Below are 15,852 nucleotides of genomic sequence, written 5' to 3' on the forward strand. Positions count from 1 at the left end.
AGATCGTGCTCAGTACACAACGGTCGATATTCTTCTGGGTCGCTCGTCCGTCAACTACGAACAATGAAACTCATTTGATATTCATGAGTCGGCCCACGCCGAAGAGTCGTTTTAATATTAGAACAAGCCAACTGAAATACGAGCAATAACCAGAAAAACTGCACTTGTATTTGCCATGAAAAGTAATGTTCATCACATGTTACTGGATAGCAGAAATATGTTTTGCTGTATCATCGTCCCGAATTACGTCAGGTTGGTATAGTATGGTCACATTGATCACATTACATCGACATGTCACGGTAACAAAAGGCAATACAAATAATGAAGAAAGAAGATGCTTTCTACTTAAACTCTGCCTTTACAGCTGCCTGTACATATATATATATATAGGCTACTACCTGGAAAAATGATAGAAGACGAGACTGATAGCCGGCATATTTTTAGAAGCAGAGGTTAGTCAGTTAGTGAGAGTATATTTTTCTAGCCATAAAGGAAGAGGATAAACATTTCTTCGCTAAAGAGAAACGATCGTGTGGACTACTTTGTGACACCATTCAAAGCCAACGCAAACATTTTCGATCGGCTAAAAATATTTCCAAAAAGTCATCCCCCCAGAAAAGGGGGGTGGCGTGGTCTTTTTAATTCTCGCGGATCTCGCCACCGTGCGCAAGGAGTTAAAAACCGAGAAGAGGCTTCGCTAAGCGTCTATGACGCCTTCCCTTCCTCCTTGATTTTTGTTAGGGAAAAAAAGCGTTTTACAGTAACTTTTCTGGCTTATTCAAAGATATTTACAAGACACAGTCGCCCGCTTCTTCGACTGTTCACAAGAACGGGCAAATGTCAACTTTGATTCACATCCAACCGTTCGGTAAGTTACATTTTTAAGTTGTAATTCTACGTTGTCTATCTCGCCCATGCCAGGCTGTGTGTGAAGTTTCCCTCCATCAGGCATCTACTTCCATGCGAATCGATAAAACTCATTGTTTAATCATACCCAATCCTGCCTCCATTTTTGATCGACACGCTATTCAACGTCGTTGAAGAGCTGTCTGATCACTTTATTGACATTTCCTTTCTGCAGCTCAAATGTGGGATTCATGTAGTTTGTCAGGGGACGTTAAATTTTTGGTTTCATTAGTAGACGATGTGGGTTTGAATTGGCATTCTCATCTTGTCTCTTGAGCATCGAAATGCCTTCATCAAGAGACAAACCCTGTTTATGTGGCTTGCAATAGCAGGGCTATGTAGGATTGAATAACAGGTGGTAGGCTTAACATCTTTTAAAGCTTAACAGGCAGTTCCATTTTATTGATGCATTTCAACATGGAGATAACCTCAGAGATTACCTCTCTCTTTTTTTAGAAGTTCTGGTTCAATCTGGTTCATTCGTTCCTACTGTCTGATTTCCCCCTTGAGCACCTTTACGCCAGAACATATTTCCAGCATCCAGGTTTCTGTCATTCTTCTGATTGATGTGTTGAAGGCATTAAGATTGGTTGGTTGTTTTCCCCTCTTTTTTCTTTTCTTTTCTTTTTTCTTTTATTTTATTTTTAAAAGCCGTCTTACTAGGATAGCGCGTGTCGTGGATTTAGGAATCACGCGAGCGGTTCAGTAAATCATTCCCGTTTCATCAACATTTTCGACTCGATAACACATACATACACACCAACGCACACACACCGTCAGCTGAAAGACGAAGAACTTTTTCCTTTTTTCTTCACAAGCAAAGCAACACATGCGTCTTTTCTATGTTTTTGCTACTCTTCCACCCCAGCATTTCTCCCCCCCCCCTTAACCCCGCCCGGTTTTGAAGGAATGGGCCAAGTTTAGCACGGCGTACTAATGGGCTCTTCCAAGTCGCCTGACGTCGTATCCCGCTGACTTTGGAAGTTGAGAGAAAGAAAAAGTCCAATGAGGAGCAAAGGAAAACAAAACGAGTGCATAGTCGTCTAGCGTCGCAAGGATGTGGTAAAGCAGTCCTCCTTGAGACGTCGATGGTTTCAGTTGCTCAATCCTCCCCGAAACAAAAAGTTGATCTCGAACCCGTTACGCGTGTCAAATGTTGGATCTCGAATCCAGCGATTCTCCTTCGACATCCGGCAGCAGCCAGGAAGAGACGACGGCGGTGGCGACGACCATTCAGCAGCTGCCGTCGTTGATGTCACTAAACGTGCCTCCTCCTCCGCCTGTCAGGAGACCCGACGTTCCCGCCGTTATTCCCGGAAACGGATCACCTTCCCAACAATTGCACATTTTAGTCATTTCACAGCCTCCCGGCTCGGCATCCGCTGCTTCTTCTGGTCGAAACGGGAACGCCCTTCAAGCCGTTCATTTGTATCCAGGTATGACTTGACGAGGATCGCCGAGACTCGCAGGATCGAAATGAAAAAACTTCCTCCATCCCAACGGCGTGTTGGAATGTTTGTTGACGTTTAGATGGAAGTGGTAGGAATGTCAGCCACCCGAGGGGGCCTATCGCGTATTGATTAATCGGCCGTCGGCGGGTGATGTCTCCGATCCGCTTTGAGGGCAGAGAATCAGTGGAAAGAAGCTTATCAGTCCTTCTCCTTTTTTTCTTTCTTTTCTCCCTTCCGTCAGTCGGATGCCCTTTCTTCCCCCCTTCTCTCTCTCCATCCAATTAGTTATTTCGCCCCAGCAAACAGCCAACGAGTTTTTATGATACGTTTCAACTCCTCCTTCACGTCACTGTTCACTTCCGAAAAAATTTCTGGTAAATCCTTCCCGCGACTGTGTGAGGATTCCGCACTGGCGACGGCACGCGGCTCCGACGACAGATCAGAAAGATCACGGCTGAAATTTATTCCTGGATAACTGTGATCGATGACTTTTTCTTCCCTTTTTTCTTCTTCTTTCAGGGCGGTTCTCGCCCAGACTTGTAACGAGCGATTGAGTCATCTTTGCGTGCGTTTCGGGTCGCCTCGTGTTAAGTCAGATAGGTCCCTTGATTGGATTGATGTTGACGAACTGTGTGTGTGTGCTAGCCTCCAGCGGAGAATCGTTGCTGGCGGCTGCCGGTCGTCAAGGCAAAACGGCGGGGTGAACTTATTTTTAAAAACGTCATCCCAGGGAAAAGAACCTGGTTGTAAGCCAAAGATGACACGGACACGGGACTTTTTTCCGTGAGAATATAAAGATTTTTCTTTATTATTATTTTTAAAGCTCGACACACTTAAAATTATAATTTTCCTGGGCCGACATCAAAGATAACACGAATTTTGTTATTTCGTAGGGAAAAGGTTGTGTTGGGATTGTTTGGCTTGGGTTTTTATTTGGAGGGGAACTTTTGCCAGAAGCATTGCGTGGAATGATTTACCGTCTAGACATTTTGTGTTTATACAATATGGGCAAGAAAAGTTGCTCTCTACGTACGAAATACCTCGTTTGAAATTTTTCCCCCGAAAAAGAAAAAAAAAAAGGAAGAAAAAACATTTCAGTTGGCTGGACAGTCGACCGGAGTAGAGCAGGGCAACAACACAAAAAAAAGGAAGAAATCCCGAAACTTAGAGAAGAAGACGGGAAAAAAACTATTCTTGTAACTTTGTTGATCGTCCGTCGGATGGGTATTTTCTCTCCTCTGCGGTGCATCAAATAACGGAGGAGTTGCAACTGGATTTTCTCTTCTTTTCTCTGTGTATATAGATTGCGATGTGTGTGTGTGTGTATGTTATGGGGACTGGAGAGGGGGGAACGTAGGGCCATGAAAAATATCCATCCGGCTGGGCAGAGAGTTGAAATATATCAAGGAGGAGAAAGAAGTAAACTTGGAAGACACAACAGGCAGCGAAGACAGAAGGAGGGTGGAAGGAGTTGGGGGGATTGATGACCCTCCACCGTATTGTTGTAATGACGTTAAACATGATGGTTGCAGTGTCATTTTGGGAGCTCCTCATTTGACAAATGATGCAACTCACGACTGGCAACAGAGCCACGTCATTAGCGTCATCGAAGAATTCGACTTTTGTCTGCTCTGCTCTGCTGTTCCGCCAGCGTTTTTCTCTTAACGACTTTTTCTCTCTTTTCACCGATTGAATTTCCAACAGAAATTTGAATCTTGCATCGAAGCAACTTTTTTGTTCTTTGTTAATTGAATTGCCATAACATTTGAGTCTCACTAGGGCGGATGCTGGATCTTGTTGAATAATTTGAGAGGGCGTGTTTCGTGTAAGTAGCGACTCTCAACAGGAGTGAACGCGCGTGTGTTTGTGTGTCTTGTCCGTCTTTTCTCTCTTGTGTTGTGACAGTTGACCGGTTGCCTCGGAGACGGGAATTGGACCAAACGTTTTATTTAGGACTTTGGTAAGGGGGGACCCATTTCTCTCTGGTCGTCTCCTTGGACTCGGTTGGGGCATCTTCTCCCCAAATTTGGTTAAATATTGAAACTTTTGCCCGGCGGCATCCTGAAACTGTTTGGGATGATTGTCATGGTTACTCTCTTGTTTGTGTTTTGATTTGAATCTGGTTTGGGGTCTTTAGTTATTCATGATTTTGATCGACGTGACATTTCGATGGGTCCGATTGGAATCATTCCCATCCTGCGGGGTGGGGTGGGGAGCAGGCATATCTTTCGTGACGAGAATAATGGATGAGATTTTGTGGTCAGAAGGTCCTGCTCACCTGAAATGCTGCTCTCCGATTCTGAAGCTGACGATACTGATGATTATTTCACGTTGAATTTTTCCATCCCCTATGGGCTCCGGTCTTGTTTGTGGTATCGGTTGCCCCCGACAACGGCTCTTGTTTGGGTTAGTTCTTGACTGGCGTTTGTTTTGTTAGGCACGTTGTCATGGCGACGCGATAGGGAGCAAGAAGAAGTCGGAGAAGAAGCGAGGCCCAACAGCGGGGGCTGGCCATTGGCATGTCGTGCGGCTTTTTCGGACGGCTGGGCATCATCAGCGGATCTTTTTATTTTTTCACGTTGTTCCCCCCTCTTTCTCGTTGTGTGTGTGTCTTTGGGTCTCTTTATTCTCACCATTGTAGCCAGCTAGCTAGCTACTACTGATGGATTATTGACGAGGTATCGGGAAGTTGGGAGGCGGTAGTATGTCCTCCTCTCTGCCAGCGCCACCCACTTTCACCTGCCCACCACCCACCGAAATTCATTCAAAGAGCCCAGGTGCTTGTGATTTCCGGACCAGTCTCGCTCATCCCGGCACGGTAGCCGGATGGGCTCTTCCGCAAGCTGGACGCTCTTTCCTCATCGGCTCGGCTTGGTCCGGTCTCTTTACTCCGCTGTCGTTTGATCATGGCAGTCGTCAGATCATTGGCCTCCTCCTACTAGCTCCTGTCACGAGATCCCGTTTCTCTTCTTTTTTTTTTTTTTTGATTTATTTCGTTCTTCCTTACTTTGATTTTCTCGTTACTAACCCCCCTCCACCAGACACACACACACTGGGAGCCAATCTTGACTACGTGGTTAGTATATTATTACCTTACTTCACCTATTCGTCTCTTTCCATACAAGAGCGCACAAGTTCCGTGCCAGTTTTGATTGGCTTTTTGTCCTCCGGGCTCGAAGGAAGCCTTTAAAAAACATCTCTCACTCTACACTACAGTCTACTTAACTTCTTTTTTCTCTCTCTTTCAACTGGGGAAAAAAGAAGCTTTTCCTATTTATCGATCGTTTTTCTTTTACCCCGCTGGCCTCGAGTGCTACCAATCATTTCTCCCTCCTCCTGTTCAACCTCGTCTTTTTATATGTCGTCGTTTCGTACTTGGTTTCCTCCGTCAGTCTCCGTAGATCGGCTGTTGCGTACGGGTCTTGTTAGATCCACAAAAGAGAACCCCGAGTTCAATTTCTTGATCTGTCGAGTAAGTAGTTTCTATTTTTATTTTTTTTTAGGGAATCCAAACTAACTTGTTGTACCTTGTTACGTCACCGATTCTCTTGTTTCCGCTGTGATTAGCCAGAGAGACCGTTGAGATAACGATCACCTGATTGTTACGTGTCTCATTAACGGTCAACCGGATTGTGAAATTCGATATCCAGAGAGCGAGATTCTTTTTCTTCTTTACGTGTGTGTCGACTTAGTTTATTTTTTTATGTCCGTTTATCTTTTTTTGATTTCGAAACAGGAAATGGGCTTTGAAAGGTTTGCCACGTTTATACGTGCGACTGTCGTGTCGTTGAATCATTTTCACGCAATGAGCCCGTCCGAGAACGAAAAACTGGCGGCAGAAAGGGAAGGAAGGAAAAACAAAAAGAAAAAAGGCGGAATCGATTGACCAAGAGAGAATATAAGAGAAAGAGGCGAATAGATGGAAACAAGAGAAACCGGTTAAAAAGTGGGAGGGGGGTTTTGGGTTGAAGGGTGGGGTGGGGAGGAAGGAAGGAAGGAAAAGGGAAAAAAAAAAAGGAGACGCTCGCGCAGCCGCGGACGCAATGGACGACGCTCTTTGAAATGGAGTTGGGGGGAGAGAGTAACGGCGTCGGCTATGACGGTCTTTTCGGTAGTATTGCGCCACTCACTCACCGTGATTGACCTGATTCCCTCCCACTCTCCCGTTTGGTTTTGTTTTATTCTCTTTTGCCTACCACATTCGTCACCTTTTGAGAGTTTGGTCTTTCCATTTCCAACTCTATTCCATTTAAAGAAAAACAAGTGCGAACTCGACTTACAATCATTGAACCTATCCTCTGTCTCGGGCCTTCATCAACACTCTGCGCTGATGATGTTGGTGAGTCATTCCGTCCAGCATTTCCCTCTGGTCGTCTTGTATTTTTCTTTTTTATTTAAAAAGCTCCGGAAGAAAAAAGAAAAGGGGGGAGCTAGTTGAAGGATCGCACTCGTTCCATGTCCCTTAAGCCCGCGCACTCCCGATTCCGGCAGCGAATACACACACCCAGTTCTCTTCTTGTGTGTGTGTGTGTGTGTGCGTGTCTCCCCTCCTCTCAAGCAAGGAGGGGAGGGTTACAGAGGGGTGGCAAAAATCAATAAGAACGCCTCTGTCCGCTTCTCTCTCTCTCTAGTTCTCTTCCGAGGTCCGCCTTTCGTTACCTTTTGTACAAAAATGGAACTCCGCACTGAAGCTTAGAATACATAATGCAGTGACCGTAGGAGCGCTCTGCTAGTTTGTTTAGCGTTTCAAAATGATATTTTTTTGTCTTCTTCTTCTTCTCTACTCCGATCTTGAACTGACGTTTTCGATTAAATTTCGAGGCCCCCCTCTCTCTTGAAATGTGTTTTCATTTTCTTATTTGAATTTTCCCAAAGGTATGAAGCGTAATTCTGACGGTGAGACAGGGCCGGCGGCCAAACGCCTCCGCCCCATGGGCGACACGGAACTTCGTCTACTCGTTTACAGCAAGGTAAATATGGCTCTCCCCTAGAAAATTGAATTTTATTTTTTTAATCCGTTTACCCGTCGTGCTCCCAGGTTGCCGGGTCCATCATCGGCAAAGGTGGTAGCAACATCTCCAAGCTGCGCACCGAGGTGAGTTAAAACTCCTCCAATTGCCATACAAAAAATTTTTTAGTTCTTCACTCTCAGCAGCGCAGACACTTGTTTCTTTCTTTTATTTGTTGTATTTGATTGCGAATCGTTGATCGTTTGCCGGCTAGTCTTCTATCGACATTCTCGTAATTCCATTTCCGTTTTTTAAAATTGGTTTAAAATGAAAAGATGTTGTTAATAACCTAAGCAATCGACTGTTAGTAGAAGTAGTAGTAGTAGTTCATCGGGTTAATGGGGAATAGTCATTACGTGGGGAGTTATCGACCGTGGCAGGGCGTAACCGCCACTCGGCATCACGCGATATCTTTACCGTCCTTTGCCGCTCTGGAAAACGAACCAACTATTTCATTTTTTTTTCTCTCTCTCTGTCTCTCCTTTCTCTCTCCCCCCATGTCCCCCTTGACTTCATGTTGTTGTCGGAAAAGTAGTAATAGCGGGTAGTAGGTTTTTTTAATCAAAGTTTCCCTCTCACACACGTCAGTAATGTCATTCCACCATCAGGCGAGTTGATGAAGTGGCGGGTGGTTGTTTACCTCGCGGTTTAAAATCGTCCTTCGTAGATGAAATTGACTTTTTTTTTGAAATCTTTCGACTTTTAATATGCCGAGCAAAGAGTGGGGGGTGGTGAGTTTGTTTTCCATTATGGGCCAGTCAGATTGATGAAAAAAGTATTTTCGGGGAATTTATTGTCCGTTGCATTCGAGAGTCTTGTTTGTCTGTGTTTGTTTGACTGCGCCGCATATTTGTCGAGTGATTTAGACGGAATTAGATTTTTGTGTAAACCAGTAGAGAGAAGCGACTTGGGTGGGAGGAGGAAAAAGGAAAGAAGGAAACAAAACTTTTTCCTTTTTTTTGGACTTTCTGATAAGAAAAGCTGGCCACTGCGCAAAATATAACAAGTAACACACGGCCCTCTTCTTCAGTAAAGAAAAAAAATATAAAGCTGAGTCAATAAAAAGATTCTTTTTTTCTTTGCCGCAGTGAGTTTCCTTTTTTTCCTTTCTCCCCCGGAAATGGAACATGATGAAATGCGTGCCCCGAGTACTTAATTATAATTTATTGTACGTTCTAAAAGATTAGATGATAGTTGAAGGACAAATGCGAGTCACTTAATAAGAAATGGGGGGAGGAGGCAATGGCAACGAAGTAGGAAGTGTGTGCATTTCTTTTTCAATTGGAATTCGTGTGTGTGGCGTTATTTTCTTTTTTTCTATTTTTATTATTATCTTTTTCATTATTATTATTATTCTGCTGCTGCTGCTGCTGTTGAGTGGTGAATGATGTCTTGTCAAAATTTGTTGTTTCTCATCCGCGTGATTTTTTTTTCTCTTCTCTCTCTCTCTCGCTCGATCGCTCGTTCGCCCTTCTCCGCTCACTCTCTCCGCCAACAAAAAAATCCGCCTGATTCCGTCCCGGTCCTTGTCCGCCCAACAAATCGAAATGCGCGCGCGCGGAATGCCTTAACCGAAAAAAAAAAAATGTTTTAAAAACAAAAAAAAAAAAAACGTGCGGCACACAAAAAAAAAAACTCTCCGGGTCTTCCAAACTCCACCTCCGCCAAAATATATTTATTAAAACACACAAAAAAAAAATCAAATGAAACATAACCGGATGGTTTCTTTGTCCCAATTGGGTTCCCGAAAAAAAAAATACTAAAAAACGAAAATTCGAAATTGTGTTGCCACGAAACATAACGAAAAATCCACCATTCCACAGAACCACGCCACTATATTACTTCCCGATTGCCCAGGCCCAGAAAGGTAAATTTTCGCCACCAAAAAAAAAAGAAAAAAAAAAGAAAAACTTTATTAAACTCAATTTTTTTCTTGTAAGAAAAACAACATTTATAATTCCGCCTTGATTTCTTTTAAGATTTTAAAAGAAAAGGAAAGTTCTTGATGATTTGTATTTTATTTTTTTATATAATTCAATGTGAAATCTCTTTGTCCTCCGTTTGTTATATTTCATCCTATTTTTTTCCTCCTCTTCTTCGCCCTCGTCTCAATCCACCTGGTCTTCCTCCACCTTGACCGTTGGCGCCACAAGCCAAAAAAAAAGATGCAAAACCTTTGAAATTGCCGAATCAAATTTGCTGTTGTTTTTATCAAAATTTCCGAAACATTTAATATTTTCTTTTCTCCTTAAAAAACAAAACAATAATGTAGTCCTCCGATATCCAGTTTTATTTTCTTTAAATTGTTATTTGAAATTCTGAATTTATTACTGTCTCTATCCCTCACGTCTCTCTCTGAAGCTCTCTTTCTCTCGGGGACTCGGGTGCCGCAAAAGACATTTTTTTTTCTTCTAGTAGTTTTCGTTGTAGAGTAGTAAAAACATTTAAAAAAAAAGATCTTTTAAAAAATTGCAAGAGAAAAAAAAATAAGACTTTCGTCTGGTCTCATTTCCATATGACAACACAAAAGACGGAGGAATCGACGACTATACCACCATCCTCTTCATTCTTTCTCTCCCCCTTTTTGCTGTGTGTCTTTTTTATTTTCTTTTTTACTTCGTTTCACATACTAACCCGGTTTTTGCATGTCCCTTGTCTTTCATTTTGATTTGGCTGTCTCCTATTTCTTCTACTCCACCACCACCACCGAACACACAATCCACACATATCTCCCCCTTATCCACCAGAAAGAAAATTGTGTGCGTTTGTTGTATGTGCCTTTTGTTTCCTTTTTCGTTGATTATCTCCTTCTCTTTGCCCCCTCTCCCATCCCCTGTTTTACTTTTTCTTTCTGTTATCGTTTTTTTTTTAAATTATTATTATTATTTATTTCGATCGATCAAGAGAAACATTTGATAGACAAAACAGACAAAAAAGAGAAAATTGATATAAATCGATAAGAAATGTATAGACTAGACAATCTTTGCCAGACTGGATGACTGATTTGTCTTTTCTTTGTTATCCCCACCACCCATCCTCCCACTCTCGACCTTTTGAAACATCCACCAGGATCCTGACAATCCAGGGCAATTTGGACGCAGTCATCAATGTTCTGCAGAACGTTCTGCCATCGCTCGAAGAGGTACCGACCCCGTTTTTTTGTCCGCCTCATTTTGTTCTGTCCTCTTTTTTTGTTTTCGAATGCCATTGATTTTTACAACTCAAGGTTTCCAAGATTCGAGGAGAACGGACTGGACGCGTTGGCGACTCGGATGCCCGTCTCTTGGTTCACCAGAGCCAAATTGGTTGCATTATCGGACGCGGTGGAGCCAAAGTGAAAGAACTCCGTGAGGTATTTGACTTTTTTATTTATTTATTTTTTTCTTATCGATAAAAAACACGTTTGATTGATGAAGAATTGTTTGTTCTGTTTTTGTAGCGACAATGCGACTCGTTTGTTTTTTTGTTGACGACTGCAACTTGTTTTGCGGAAAACTTGCGTCAGCATAAATTTCACCTAAAATGGGTTGACGAATGGAGTCCACGATAAAGAGGGCTCGACAGATGCGTCCCCCACTCGTCTGGCAGGTGGTGGTAGTAGTGGCGGTGTTTATTGAATTAACAGAAACGGCTGGTCGGGTTTTTTTTTTACTTCTAGACTTATGCAGATCGTGCATAAAAGTGTACGTTTTTATGGGCCACCCTGCTGCGGATTTGATCGCTTAGATATTCAAAACTAGTGGCGATTTAAAAGTATAAAGGCCGACTGGACTTTTTTTTAAACGGAAGTTGAATTGTTTTTTACATGTTTACACTGCAGAACGCAATTCTTTCACTGGAAAACCAAATCCAGAGAAATAATTCAAAGGGGGTCATGTGTTTTTTTTTTTCGTTTACTAGGAAAGCCGGAAAAGGTGGGGGTTTGGACAGGTGCGAGATGTTGAAATGGGACAGATAGTAGGAGAAGGAAGGGGGGACGGAAGAAGGGAAAAAGAAAGGCGAATGTTACACAGTCATGGAAAATGGGGGTTAAAGAGAGTGGATAGACAGACTGTAAAAAGAGCAGCTGCCAACTAGACCCACGTCTACCAGTGTAGGGTTTTTTTTTTTTTTTTTGTTATTCTACTTTAGTGAACCAAAGGTGCTCGTTGTCGCACAAGTGGTTCAGTCGTCGAGTTGCAGTCGCCCAGTTGTGTCGCATCCATTTCAATGTCTTCTTTTGATTTGTTTGATTCGACAGTCTACTGGAACGAGGATCACGGTCTACTCTGTCTGCTGTCCCAGGAGCACTGATCGCATCGTCCAGATCCTGGGCAAGCCCAGTGATTGTGGCGAATGCATCAAGCAGATCATTGCGCTCGTCAAGGAGGTAATTTAAATCTACAATTTACTTGATCCAACCACAGGTGGTTTTAATGATTTTACTTTGAAATTTTAGTCGCAAGTGAAGGGACCAATTGACCAGTACAATCCGTACAATTATGACGAGTCGTTCGCCCAGGAGTACGGCGGTTACGGCGAAGGTGGCGTGCTGGTTGGCATGGGAGCCGGTGGTGGTGGTGGTGGCATGCGCAATCCGGGCGGTCCTCGGGGTCCCGAAAGGGAGCTGAAGATTCCGACTTTGGTTCGTGACGTACCGCGTCCCCTCTCGCCGCCCAGGCATCGCTACAGGGCCGGCAGTTATGAACGTGACTTGCCACCGCCGTCGCTGATGGGTGTCGGCCAGCCCGTCCGTGGTGGACCTGGCGGGTATGTGTGCCATCATAAATTTCAATTCGTCCGTCGTTCGCAGCTTGTAACTCATTCCTTTCTCTTTCTCTCGCCCACCTCTCGCGCATTTCAGGATGTACCATGACGAACGGATTTTCCGTGAAGACGATCGCGGCCATACTGAAACTACCCAAGTTTCCATTCCGAAAGACGTGAGTTGTTGCATTTCTTTTTGAATTTTTTTCCATCGGAAAATTTAAAAAAAATAAGATCTTGAGGAGACACATTTTTTAAACAACTTTTGTGGTTTTTTGGTGGGTTCCAGTTGGCTGGTGCGATTATCGGCAAGGGCGGAGCTCGGATCCGTAAAATCCGCGGCGACTCTGGCGCCAGCATCACCATTGACGAGCCTCGCCCGGGCTCCACTGAACGGATCATCACCATTTCCGGCTCGTCGCATCAGATATGGAAGGCGCAATATCTACTGCAACAGAGGTGTGTACATGTTTCACCTGGGTTTTATGGACCGTCATCTGGCACGGCTTTAACCACTCTACAATCATTATCGCTCCACTATTGCTAACAGCTTTGTTTTGTTCTTTACCTAACTGGCGGTAGTAGTGGTGGTAGAGCACAAGACGTAAAAAATATTAAAAAAAAAGTGATTGTGCATTATTATTTGGTGTCTCGGCCTCCGGCTGTTGTGGTATGGAAGACTAGTGATTTTGTTGTTCGGCATAAAGACCGGTAACAAAAAATCTCTAGTTCACCTACCAAGGCAGTTGCATTCTTCACCGGGCGACGGCTTTACCCATTTTATTATTATTGTTATGATTACTACTGTCCGTCCAGTTGTGTTTCTCACTCGATTGTTTCTTAATGTCTCTCTTATCCTTTTTTTTCCCGTCCAGTGTCCGCGAGAACAGCCAAGGAAAAGGTGGTTTCTGATGAGGAAGGAAAAAATGAAGAATTCAAAGACAACTGACTGGCAAAGGAAGACATTTGATTCTTAAAAAAACTAAATTCAAAAAAGGAATAAAATTCAAAGGCATTTTCGACTCTGTTTGGACAACCTTTCTCCACCCAACCAGCACCAACACCACCCAACCGGCACTTCTTGTTATGGATGATGTAACACACACACACACCTCTTCAACATAAAAAAAAATCAACCCCCCTTCTCCCATTCATCCCCCCATAATTAATTTTCACGTGTAATTGTAATCAGAAAAACAAAAAATAATTCGCAACACCATGTGGAACCATTTTCTTACCCGAATATGATTGACTTTGTGTATCATGTGTGTGTTTGTGGCCTCTTGATTTTTTTGCGTGTTTTAAAAAATTCGCCAAAATATTTTCAAACTTTTTTTTAATTGATTCGGAAGACAGGCAAGACACTAAAAATAAAATCGACCCAAGAGAAATCATTTACAAAAGCAGAAAGTTAACAGGAACTTATTTTCGTTTCAATCACAAATTGTTCAAATTACAATCTGAGAAGACGCGGGACATTCACTTATTTGTTCTTGTTTGAATTTTGTTTTCTTTTTCAATTTGTTTGTTTCCGTGTCTTATTCATGTCCGATCCAAGACCATCTTCAAACAACCCACCAAACCAAATTTCCTCCCGACCGCCCGCCACCCCGTTTTTACGTGTACACATTCGGTCCCTGTTGCCGTATGCTTTTTAATTCTTTTGTGTACGGAACTCGCCGTTGTTGCCAACTTCATAATACATTTCACATTTTTGGGGGCTCAAATTCATTTCAATTACGATGGAAATAGAGATTTTCAGTTGGAAAGTCTTTCCAGTTGCAAATATTATGCTCTGGATTGTTAATTACTTCATTGGCTGGTTAGCCGCCACTTTTACTTTTTTCATTTCCTCGACTAAATAAACGTCACATCTTTTGAATTCCACCAAAATGCGTACGTAGTAGTGGTGCACGTACCTTTTGGTAAAGAGAAGAAGGAGAGCTTGGCTATTTTTGGCGTTTGGGGGGGAGGGGGGCCGGCGCGGCCGCACGGAATTCCGGTCATCCTCTCTCCTCTTCTTCCTTCTATTTTACACGTAGGCAACTCTTTGACGCTTCTAACTGGAGTGGATGTAGCTGCTGCTGCTGCTGGTATAGCCAGCGCGCACGTGGACGACATGTACACATATACACATCTCACTCGCTTCTCTCGTTCGGACGGACGGACGGACGGGAATAGCTTCGCAAAGCCGCGCTCCATCTTGTCCACTCTGGAAACGAGTTGCACCTGGAGGTTTTCGAGTGTGTAGAAAGTCTTGTCTTGTTGATAAATACTTCCCCCTTACCCATCGCTCCTTGTGTGTTTTTTCTCACTCTAATAGAAGGCGATTTGAAAAAGGAAAAAGGAAGCGTCGCAGTTTTGAGATGGGCCGGCCAACGATAGTCAGCTGCACTGCTCCGTCTTCCCGGCGACAACAAGTCAACATTCTGCTGCTGCTGGGCGCCGCGTTGTTGACGTTAGGACTGGAGGAACTCTGAAAAGTCACGACTTTTCCCGTCTCTCTTTTAAAAAGAAGAAAGAATGCCTTGTCAAAGCAATCGATTTTCAATGATGATGATGATGGTCTTTTGGCCCGGCGTCGATGCGGCCAAGCCCTCTCATCATCTTCATCTTCTCCTCCGGTTCTCCTCCACACACCAATTGATCGATGAGCGCAGCAGTCCCGCTGAAGCAAAAGCAACGCCCGCGTGAAAAAGCGTAATGATCAAGTCATCAAAAAGGAGAGCCCACACACACACAATAAGCCACAGCAGCAGCTACTTTGATTTATTTTCTTACGCCGAGAGCCGTCCAGCAGCAGCAGGAGCGAAGAAGAAGAGCGAACAACAACAACATCCCAAAAGGCTTCAGGGGGGAGAGATCCGGCTGAGTACGGCGCATCCGCAACTGTCCGCGCGGCGTCCCGGAACGGACGGCTAAGTGTTCACCCGAGGCGAGCTGTTTCCTCCCGCTCTCACCAGATTTATGACTGGACACGTATGTTGTGTTGTTTCTCTTTTTATTATTTATTTCTCTGAAATTATTTCATTTTCTTTTTTTTTACAATATCTGACGGATAGTGTTTTCACATTTGTTTGACAAAAGTGAAGCAATTATTCAATTTGCCAAGATCCTTTTCTGATTGATTCATTCGATAATTTGTTTATGACATTTTATGCTGTCGTTGATTTGAGGTTGTGGAATGTCCCAGTAGAAATTGACGTTTTCTCTGGTACGAAATACATTTGCGTCTCTGGGTGTTTTTTCCCGATCCTGCTGGAACTGCTTAGCATCCGTCAAGACGATGGTGTTATTGACCTACATCAGGACTTCCCAAGTCCCGTCGACGTGCGGTTTCGCCACCACCACCACAACGCGTATTGACGCACGATCTATACGGTATGCGCTGCTGGCTTTGGGTTTTGTTGTTTCTCATCTGCATATCGCTCCTTTTTTTAGATTGTTTCATGTCATTTATTATACACAAATAACACGACTAGCTCTGGTCTGTTTCGTGTATAGACGCGAGTCTATTTTGGATACTCTTATCAATGGGCTCGGAAACTCGTTTTCTCTCCAACGCGGAGAATTTCCCCATCAGTTTGCGATGAATGAAACCAGAAATCGATCGAGCGGATTGTGTGGGTGAAAATTTCCTCTCTTTTTTTCAATTGGAAAGTCGTTTGAAAATAAATAAAAGGAACGAGCTGTTGAACGAAAGGGAGGGAAAAAAGAAGAAGAAGAAGAAGCCGGTGAAA

The 15,852-nt window shown here is 43.5% G+C and overlaps 1 protein-coding gene across 7 annotated transcripts; it reads left to right on the plus strand.

The window, feature by feature from the left end:
- Nucleotides 1-664: 664 nt before the first annotated feature.
- LOC124196038 (heterogeneous nuclear ribonucleoprotein K-like) lies at nt 665-13,839 on the plus strand. Of its 7 annotated transcripts, none has more exons than XM_046590814.1 (11): nt 665-868; nt 7,233-7,327; nt 7,396-7,452; nt 9,190-9,233; nt 10,436-10,508; nt 10,593-10,718; nt 11,607-11,735; nt 11,805-12,115; nt 12,210-12,288; nt 12,402-12,571; nt 12,988-13,839. In XM_046590814.1, exons 1-11 carry the CDS (start codon nt 838-840, stop codon nt 13,022-13,024), a joined length of 1,152 nt encoding a protein of 383 aa, XP_046446770.1. In that variant the 5' UTR covers nt 665-837; the 3' UTR covers nt 13,025-13,839. The 7 variants fall into 7 exon arrangements, with proteins under 7 accessions (XP_046446770.1, XP_046446771.1, XP_046446769.1 ...); XM_046590815.1 differs by having other exon boundaries at nt 705-868; nt 10,602-10,718; XM_046590813.1 differs by lacking the exon at nt 665-868 and adding an exon at nt 1,963-2,342 and having other exon boundaries at nt 10,602-10,718.
- Nucleotides 13,840-15,852: the final 2,013 nt, after the last annotated feature.

This window comes from Daphnia pulex, chromosome 6 (assembly GCF_021134715.1).
Source record: "Daphnia pulex isolate KAP4 chromosome 6, ASM2113471v1".
Classification (NCBI taxonomy): Eukaryota; Metazoa; Arthropoda; class Branchiopoda; order Diplostraca; family Daphniidae; genus Daphnia; species Daphnia pulex.

Excerpts from the sequence above, each read along its gene's own strand:
- LOC124196038 (XM_046590812.1), top strand. The coding sequence starts at position 2,060 with ATGTTGGATCTCGAATCCAGCGATTCTCCTTCGACATCCGGCAGCAGC. Across the intron at positions 12,116-12,209 it reads GTCCGTGGTGGACCTGGCGG|GATGTACCATGACGAACGGA; the intron begins GTATGTGTGCCA and ends CGCGCATTTCAG. Across the intron at positions 12,572-12,987 it reads CAATATCTACTGCAACAGAG|TGTCCGCGAGAACAGCCAAG; the intron begins GTGTGTACATGT and ends TTTCCCGTCCAG.